Below are 10,582 nucleotides of genomic sequence, written 5' to 3'. Positions count from 1 at the left end.
GGTTTCACCATGTTGACCAGGATGGTCTCGATCTCTTGACCTTGTGATCCACCCGCCTCGGCCTCCCAAAGTGCTGGGATTACAGGCTTGAGCCACCGCGCCCGGCCAAGCCTGAACGTTTCATGCCAATGCTCTATAAGGAACAGATGGATTTTACCCAGATAGCACAGTGCAAAACAGTGGTAACCCTATTTGAGATGTCTATCAGGAAATATAGGAAAGTTTTGACTTTCTTCCCCAAAAGCAGAGCATAAGATAAAGACTTGCATACAGGTAATATCCTTGAGAAGAGATCCTAGGAAGCAGTAGCAAGTGACCAGGAGAATAAATTAAGGAAACAGGGAAAATCAATACAATGATATGTTACCAAGCAGGCCACTAAGGATACTTATGCATGATATTGACAGGACATTCTAATAGCTTTATACAGTATGTAACGGAATAACTGTACAATTATTGCTCTACAGGGGCCTAACTTTTCTTATACTTTCAGTTGGCTATGCATGAATACAAGCACAGAAGCATAAAATAAGAAGCATACAGTACATGCCAGGAATATGTACAGGTTACACCTACATAATGCTGCTAACAGCCTATGCACAACTGGACACTACAGCTGTTGTTACAATAAGAGATGAAGCCAACGGGCCGGGTGTGGTGGCTCACACCTGTAATCCCAGCACTTTGGGAGGCCGAGGTGGGCAGATCATGAGGTCAGGAGATCAAGACCATCCTGGCCAACATGGTTAAACCCTGTCTCTACTAAAAATAGAAAAATTAGCTGGGTGCAGTGGTGTGTACCTGTAGTACCAGCTACTCGGGAGGCTGAGGCAGGAGAATCGCTTGAACATGGAAGGTGGTGATTGCAGTGAGCCAAGATCGCACCACTGCACTCCAGCCTGGCGACAGAGCGAGACTCCATCTCAAAAAACAAAAACAAAAAAGGGATGAAGCCAAGATGACATGAAGTGGTCATCTGATGCACCAATCTTTTCAAACTGGTTATGAGCTAAGGTGAATGAACTAAGGTGAATATATCTCTCTGACTACTGTCACCCATATACTGCCAAGAAAGTTAGGATCAAAGTAAGTACCTCTGAAGTTGCAAGACACATGTGCAGGATATGCAGATTTGTTAAACAGGTAAATTGGTGCCATGGCTACACAGGTAAACGTGTGCACACCTATCAAACCATCACCTAGGTATTAAGCCCAGCATGTATTACCTACTTTTCCTGACGCTTGCCCTCCCTTAAACCCTGCCCCCCAAAATATCTTGAGACTACATAATTTCCAGGGAGACAGAAGAGAGTTGTATTCTCCTCTCTTTTTTTTTTTTTGAGACAGGGCTTTCCTCTTGTCATCCACACTACAGTGCAGTGGCACAATCTCAGCTCACTGCAACCTCTACCTCCCAGGTACAAGTGACTATCCTTTCTCAGCCTCTCGAGTAGCTGGGATTACAGGCATATGCCACCACATCCAGCTAATTTTTATATTTTCAGTAGAGAGGGGGGGTCTCACCATGTTGGTCAGGCTGCTCTTGAACTCCTGACCTCAGGTGACTGGCCTACCTCAGTATCCCAAAGAGCTGGGATTACTGGCATGAGTCACCACGTCTGGCCTCAAGTCTATTATTTATATAGGTTTGATCACACAGTACTCTAATAAACTGGCCAGATGCCCTCCTACTAGAGAAAAAAGAAAAATAAGCATTATTTGATATTCAAATGACACTGTTATAACATCATAAGCCAGGAATCATTTTAATAGACTACTAGTCCTGCTATTTAATTATCAGGGTTGGGGACTGGGCACAGTGGCTAACACCTGTAATCCCAGCACTTTGAGAGGCCAAGGCACATGGATCACCTGAGGTCAGGGATTTAAGACCAGCCTGACCAGCATGGTAAAGCCTAATGTCTATTAAAAATACAAAATTAGCCAGGCATGGTGGCACATGCCTGTAATCCCAGCTACTTGGGAGGCTGAGGCAGGATAATCACTTGAACCCGGGCAGCAGAGGTTGCAGTGAGCCAAGATCATGCCATTGCACTCCAGCTTGGGCAACAAGAATGAAATACCATCTCAAAAAAAAAAAAAAAAAAAATTAAGTTATCTGGGGAAGTAAGAACACAAAATTTTAATTGTTTATTATATTTAGTTTATACTTACTCTATTTTAGTTTGAGGAATATTTTCTTACTTATAATTTACAGTTAATTGTTTATGGCCTGTTTCTCTATTCTGTGAGGTATCTGATACCCCTTCAATAGCTTTTGTTTATGTTACCACAGGTGATTACCATGGCATGCAAAAAGAACTCTAATACATCAACATTTATTAAGCATTTTCCTATTTGTTCATTACTTTTTTTTTTAAGACGGAGTCTGTTCTGTTGCCCAGGCTGAAGTGCAGTGACACGACATTGGCACTACAACCTCCACCTTCTGGGTTCAAGCAATTCTCCTACCTCAGTCTCCCGAGTAGCTGGGATTACAGGCATGTACCACTGCATCCAGCTACGTTTTGTATTTTTAGTAGATATGAGGGTTTGCCATGTTAGCCAGGCTGGTCTCGAACTCCTGATCTCAGGTGATCTGCCCGCCTTGGCCTCCCAAAGTGCTAGAATTACAGGTGTGAGCCACTATTCCCAGCCATTCTGGTTTTGGTTTATCTCCCCCTCGTAGAATAAAAACTTAAACAAAGAAGGGATTCTGTCTTGTTCATTGTAACATCCCTAGCACCTGGATTACTATCTGGCACATATCAGGCACTCAAAAAATATTTGTTCCAAATGCTTCATAGAGAGTATATCATTTAATCCATATAACCTAGGATTCTGTTAAGTCTTCTGTTTACAAGTGGGAAAAACTAAAGCAAGTTATTCCAGAATAAGTAAACCGCCATTATAAAAGAGCAATGGTATAGCAACAACAGATACAGCAGGACCCCACAAGCACAGTCTTTACCACCCATGCATCCTGTCAGGGAACCTAGAAGCCAAAATAAAAGCTGCACAAGATAAAATGTCTCTATTCCAGCTTTTGTTAGGCAGCAAGTTTCTGTTAAGGTTTTATATCTTTGGCAATCAGGAACTGACAATTTTACTGTACAATTTAGAAATGTTATGGCAGTAAAGTTTTATCAAATGCAAATTCAGTTAAAATGTGTGTGGTTTCTAACTGATAATCCATAATACCTGAAGTGCTATAGCCGGCATAAGAAATGGAACTGACATGAAAACACCGATCACTGCACCCCTTCCAATTCAAGAAGTGTTAGGTCAAAGGAAAAAAACTACGCTGAACGAAAACAGTCTACCAACACGAGAATGTTGAATGGTCAAAAGAGGATTTAGGGGAAAACTATCAGTAGAATTCATCCACTGTTATATAGCTATCACTGATCAGCAGAGCTCTGATGCTAATAAGACAGTCAAGCTAAGGGCAAGGTGGCCAAGGCACAATTCCCTGGCTTCTATGAGCCAAAGTGGTTAGAGTGATTGAGGATTTCCACGGAGCAATAAAATCCCAAAGGGAGGAAAAGACCAAAATTCAGTCCAGACCATAACTATTTCAAGCTGTAGCCCTAAATGCTAACACCTGAATGGTAGCCCCTAGGATGGCAGGAAACCCAAACCCAGGGACCTTCTCAAGCTCAACAGGGTTGGTAGTCATCCAACTTTCCAGCAGAAACTGAAAACAACAAAGCCAAGGTTTCACAGATGGAAAGGGGTAAGAATGGAGGTGACAGATGCCTTAACTCTTACTAACCTAGCTTTCCCTATAATTGCAATAAGGGAATTAAACAGATGCTGCAAGGTTTCAGATATAAGAGAAATCAACTCTACCATTAACAAACTTAGAAATGCTTTTCTTCATGGATAGTCCCTGGGGGAAAAAAGCAAGAAAAGTACTATTATTATTCTCTTTTTATAGATAAAACTGAGGTTCAAGATTCAATAATTTGTCCAACATGATTCAGTAAGTAGTAGATCAGTAGAGTTTAACTCCAAAAAAGAGTATTTTACTATTACTATATAATAAAAATTCTTCTGATCAGTAAATGTTACCACATAAAAGCCTCTACAGAAATATTTTTTCAGTCAAAATTAAGTGAAGACACTGAAGGTAAGCTTCTTAACTTGACTACAAGTTCCTTAAGGACCGGAACTGTTTTGTTCTTTTCTGTGTCCTCCACAAACTTGTATGACAAAACGCCCATACAAAAAAAATTGTTAAATTTAAAGATGGACGCGGTGGCTCATGCCTATAATCCCTGCACTTTGGGAGGCTGAGGCAGGCATATCACTTGAGGTCAGGAGTTCAAGACCAGCCTGGCCAACATGGGGAAACCCCGTCTCTACTAAAAACACAAAAATAAGCCAAGCACGGGCCTGTAATCCCAGCTACTCGGAAGGCTAAGCCAGGAGAATGGCCTGAACCTGGGTGGCGGAGGATGCAGTGAGCTGAGATCGCACCTCTGTGCTCCAGCCTGGACGACAGAGCGAGACTCCGTCTCAAAAAAAAAAAAAAAAAATTGTTAAATTTAAAACTCATGACTTCTGATAGTGAGTTTGTAATTTGCTTTCATTAGTGAAACGACATTGGGGTGTATCTCAAAACACTTCACTATTTGCCTATTCAGTACAACACACGTAATCTACTAGAAAGAAAACTTTATATAAAACTTTATATAAATTAAGCAATTTTAATGATCAATTTTTTTTGTTTTTTTTTTTGTTTTTTTGTTTTTTTGTTTTTTGAGACGGAGTTTCACTCATGTTACCCAGGCTGGAGTGCAATGGTGCGGTCTCCGCTCACGGCAACCTCCGCCTCCTGGGTTCAGGCAATTCTCCTGCCTCAGCCTCCTGAGTAGCTGGGATTACAGGCACGCGCCACCATGCCCAGCTAATTTTTGTATTTTTAGTAGAGACGGGGTTTCACCATGTTGACCAGGATGGTCTCGATCTCTTGACCTCGTGATCCACCCACCTCGGCCTCCCAAAGTGCTGGGATTACAGGCTTGAGCCACCGCGCCCGGCCCAATTTTGATTTTTGAGACAGAGTCTTGCTCTGTCGCCCAAGCTGAAGAGTAGTGATGTAACCTCAGCTTACCGAAACCTCTGCCTCCCAGGTTCAAACAATTCTCCTGCCTCACCGTCCCAAGTAACTAGGATTACAGGCATGTGCCACCACACCCAGCTAATAATTTTTGGTTTTTGGTTTTTGTTTTTTTTAAAGATGGGGTTTTACCATGTTGGTCAGGCTGGTCTTGAACTCCCGACCTCAGGTGATCTACCCGCCTTGGCCTCCAAAGTGCTTGGATTACAGGCGTGAGCCACCATGCCTGGCCCAATTTTTGTATTTTTAGTAGAGACAGGGCTTCATCATGTTGGTCTGGCTGATTTTGAACTCCTGACCTCAGGTGATTCACTTGCCTCAGCCTCCCAGAGTGCTGGGATTACAGAGATGAGCCACCACACCCGGCCATCAATTTCTTTTTTGAGACAGTATCACCCTGTCACCTAGGCTGGAGTGCGGTGGCATGATCTTGGCAAACTACAGCCTCAACCTCCTGGGCTCAAGCGATTCTCATGCCTCAGCCTCCCAAGTAGCTGAGACTACAAGCACACACCATCAAACGTGGCTAATTTTTGCATTTTTAGTAAAGATGGGGTTTCACTATGTTGGTCAGGCTGGTCTTGAACTTATAACCTAAAGTGATTAGCCCAACCTCAGCGGCCCGAAGTGCTAGGATTACAGCATAACCCACTACACCCGGCCTTATCAGTTTCTTTAGAACTATAAATACCACATGCTAACTAAACAAGAAATGAACATACTACTCAAAAAGACAATTCCTAAATAATGTTCAGCAATTAGTGTCCTTTTAAAGTTAATAATATAGATATTTTAAGAATAAACCATATTTTTTTAAATACTAAAAGCTACTGTTATGAAAATTTCAACTCGGAAATTTTCAACTGGGAAATTAGACTGGGGCAGTTCACATGTAAGCAAATAGAAGGCCAGTAAACAGTAAAATGAAACTAGAGTCTTTACCACTCAGAAACCACCAACCAACCTCTAACTAGAGTCTTCTCAGTCTAACCAATTAAATATATTTTCTTTGTCTTTCTTTTGCATTGGCCTATAAAAGCTCACTGCTCAGGCTGCAGCACAGCTGTCTCAGCCTCTTCTGGTTCTGAATGTTGCCCGATTCATAAATTATTCTTTGCTCAAATAAATTTTGCTTATTTAATGTAAAGTTTCTCTTTTAATAATATATAAGGCTCATTAAATGATGTATGGAATTTAGTTCAAAATGATATGAGATGTATAAATAACACAAAATTGGCCAATAGTTCATTAGACATAGTAAGTTTTGATAAACATTTTAAATTTTATATCACAAAAAGTTAGGTAAAAAGGATACATGAAATTTTAATTCCAAACATGAGTTATAGTAGTAAGAGATAGCAAACAAGTGAAAAAAAATGCAAATCTTTTCCAAAAAGTATGTAGGATGTATGAAAATGATTAAGAAAAACATATTCCAGACTAAATATGTTTAAAATAAACAAATAACACTTACCTTCAGTAGAGACCAAACACAATCAATATGTCCATAAAAAATGCTTCTGTGTAGTGCTGTCCATCCTGACTCTTTGTCTTTCACCAACAGATCCACTCCTTTCTGAATAAGCCAATCTAACACTCCTTTCTTTCCACAGGAGGAAACAAGGTGGAGGGCATTCCTGCCAAAAACATCCTTGATAGTGGCAGCATTGCAACAATGACTGGAGAGAAAGGCCTTAATCTGGTTTTCACTCCCCTTTGTTACCACAGAAAGGATATCCAAAGCATGCTTCAGGGATCGACACTTTGATGTGCAGTCAGGCACGGGTGAATTCATCCTAACTGTTTTTATATCGCTTACTTCAGAATCGTTAGATAAAATTAATTTTAAAAAATGAAAAAGCCAGGACACAAAGGTGCTAATTGAGGAAGAGTTACAGAGAATAAATGACCTTTTTAGGATAATTTAAATCCTCGTGACAACAGTATAAAACTATATATCTTTATACAATTTTTTGGCACTTAAATGAAAAAAAGTTATAAATAGCTCTATAAAGTTTATATCAAATACAAGTTCCTCATTTAAAAAAATTCCACAGTTTCAAAATTATTCCTGGAGGCAAGCACCAAGGGGGAGTGAGGAGGGGAACTCCCCCTCCACACTGTCTGATTCTTTTAAATATCCATAATTGCAAGGGTGACCTATAAGAGAAGGAGAAAAGAGAAAAAAAAAAATTCAAATCTGTTTCTCACTCTCCTTAAGTACTTTAGAACACAACTACCTCCATATTTATTGGAATACTAAACTTGTGGGAGTTATTTATATCCTACTACTGAAAGTCATCACCAAGGTCTGCTTTTTCACAAAAAAATTTGCAACCTCTGGCATAAATGGATTAATTCCCTTTTTTCCTTAAATCTGTCAATCTTTCATATTTAGGGTACCTATATTTATACCAGTCATCCTTACTCCATCTTCCATTCTCATGTTTAAAGTTAATCTATATTGGTTGTGCTCTGGAGTTTCTCTTTTTCCTTCCAGTCCTTCATTCCTTCTATGCTGTATTTTTACACTCTAGTAGGTATGTCCCCACAAACTATAAATATGCTCAAATCTACCATCTTTCTAAGAATCCCATCCCAAACCTATATCCCTAAAACTATATCATCACCACCAACACAACAATAACCAAAACCCTAAAAGTAATGGCCATTACTTTTAATGGCGAAACCCACAATCGCTTTTGCATCAACCTAATAGCTCCAAATCTGTTTCTACTAGTCTATACATTCTGTAATTTGATATAGATATAGTCCTCATAAAAATCATTCCCCCCTTAAAATGCTGATTTGAACAACAACAAAAAAAAGAAAAAAATAAAACAAATAAAAATGGTAGCAAAGAGAAAAACAGGTACCAAACCTCAAGTAGTTTAAAAGGTTAAAAACGGAAAGCATGATACAGTAGTTCCCATTATCCATTTGCTTTCCATGGTTTCTATTAACCACAATCAACCTCATCTACAAATATTAAATAAAAATTTCAGAAATAAGCAATTTATGTTTTAAATTGCATGCCATTCTGAGCAGAACGATGAAATCTCATATTGTCCCACTCCAAACCACTCCACCTTGCCTGAGACATGAATCATCCATTTGTCCAGCATTGCCATACTGTACATGCTACCAACCCTATAGTCACTGAGTAACCCTCTTGGATATCAGATTGAAAAAACATAGCAAATATAGGGACCAGTACTAGCTTCAATTTCAGGCATCCACTCGGGGTTTTAGAATGTATCTTTGCATAAGTAGGGACTATTGTATGTGGTAAAATAGTCCATCCAGTTAATTTCATTCTTTTAAAGCTCTAAAACCCTACCATCTTTCTATTTTCAGTGTATGTATAATACCTGGAAGGAACTACTTTTTGGTGGATCACTCAAACCTTACATTAAAGAATTAAGATACAACAGAAGAGAATTCCCTAGTATATATATATAATTCATTAGTATATATAATTTAAACATCTAAAGGGAAAAAAAGAATATTAAATATAAAAGGCACTCCATACTATCATATAGAGAAAGCAGCACCTACAGAATACTATGAACATAAATATTGAAGTGATTAAGAGCTAGGGTTTCTTAGAGTTTTACATATACAGATTCAAATATAGCAATGTCAGCTGTTATCAGTTATATAACTAAAAAATTACATGATCTCTCCAAGTTATTTCTTCATCTGCAAATAGAGACAATCCACCCACTTCACAGGGTTACTATAATGAAAAATGAAACTACCTAATACGGTACCTGGCACTAAAAACTACAGAAAATAATAGTTTTCACTACTACTGTATATTCAGTCACAAAAAGATAATAACTTTTAATTCCAAAATCCATGTTTGAGCTTCATTATCACTGTTACCACTTCTCCAAAGAAACCATTATCCCTAAAGTTACTAATGATCTCCAAATTATCAAATGCTTTTGTATATTTTCAATTCTTATCTTACTTACCTTCCTTGCTTTATGTCTTTAAAACCTCCTTCCCTTAAGGAGTCTAAAAGAGATCCTGAGGCAGGCATGGTGGCTCATGCCTGTAAACCCAGCACTTTGGGAGGCCCAGGCAGACAGATCACCTGAGGTCAGGAGTTCAAGACCAGTCTGGCCAACATGATGAAACCTCATCTTTACTAAAACTACAAAAATTAGGTGGCAGGAACCTGTAATCCCAGCACTTTGGGAGGCTGAGGCGAGTGAATCACCTGAGATCAGGAATTTGACACCAGCCTGGCCATCATGAGGAAACCCCGACTCTACTAAAAATACAAAAATTAGCTAGGCATGGTGGCGGGCACCTGTAATCCCAGCTACTTGGGAGGCTGAGGCAGTAGAATCACTTGAACCTGGGAGGCTGAGGTTGCAGTGAGCTGAGATCACGCCATTGCATTCCAGCCTGGGAAACAAGAGTGAAACTCCATTTCAAAAAAAAGAGAGAGAGAGAGAGAGAGATCCTGGAAGGGCAGGAAGTCACAGAAGCATTTAAGCATGGGCTCTCTCTCAACCACTTATTTCTAGGGCATTATTGTTTCCCCTGGCCTTCTAATGCTGGGTTTCTCTCAAATGTTCTATCCTCAGTCCTCTAACTTCATATTCTCCCTAGATAGTTTCAACCCTTTTCATGCTTCTAACTCTACCCTACACATGATTATAAATCCCCAAATCTGTCTCTTCTCCCAAATTCCAGGCCCATATTTCTAATGCCTATTGTACTTCTTGTCTACGTATTCAAAAACTGCTTATTGAAGGGGAATAAAGCAAAAGAAATAAACATTTAAACACCTAATACATATGGAATGCTTTACATCAGACAGGACAAGTAAACCACCCAAATCATACCACCAGTAAAAGAGGGAGTCAGACTTCAAACACAGATCTGTTTAATGAGGTTCATGCTATTTCTGCTACACTATACTGTCTTCTTCAGCGCATCCACAGTAGGATCACAAGGCATTGGAAATATAAAAATAATTAGGATCTAAATATCTTAGATAAAATGAAATACAGGTTAATGGATAATACTCAGGTGGATGCATAGCTAGTTTAACATATGTACTGACTGAACAAAACTTATGATCTATTACACGGTTCCCATCATCAAAAGGTCACAGTCTGGTAGAAGAGACTAATTTCATTTATGCAAGTAACTAAAACATGTCATGATTATAAACCTATGGCCAAGATAAAACAAGTGACACATAGGAATAGGGAAGACTTTCTACAGGAGATGTATAAACTAAGCCTTAAAAGGTGAGTACCAGCCAGGCACAGTGAATCATGCCTGCAGTCCCAACACTTTGGGAGGCTGAGGCAGGTAAATCATTTGAACCCAGGAGTCTGAAATCAGTCTGGGCAACATGGTGAAACCCATCTCTACAACAACAACAACAACAACAACAACAACAAAATATATATATATATATATATATATATA

At 39.3% G+C, this 10,582-nt stretch overlaps 1 protein-coding gene across 2 annotated transcripts in view; it reads right to left on the bottom strand.

Moving 5' to 3' along the window:
• The window catches only part of IBTK (inhibitor of Bruton tyrosine kinase), a 91,479-nt gene that overhangs the window by 78,295 nt on the left and 2,602 nt on the right, over positions 1-10,582 (bottom strand). For both annotated transcript variants that reach the window (XM_017506694.2, XM_017506695.2), the window contains exon 2: positions 6,600-7,285. In XM_017506694.2, the coding sequence (XP_017362183.1) occupies positions 6,600-6,920 (321 nt within the window). In that variant the 5' untranslated portion in view covers positions 6,921-7,285. The remainder of the gene's footprint in view (positions 1-6,599; positions 7,286-10,582) is intronic.

The sequence above is a fragment of the Cebus imitator genome, unplaced genomic scaffold (genome assembly GCF_001604975.1).
Source record: "Cebus imitator isolate Cc_AM_T3 unplaced genomic scaffold, Cebus_imitator-1.0 Scaffold357, whole genome shotgun sequence".
NCBI lineage: Eukaryota > Metazoa > Chordata > Mammalia > Primates > Cebidae > Cebus > Cebus imitator.
This window is presented reverse-complemented; position numbering and strand designations above follow the sequence as displayed.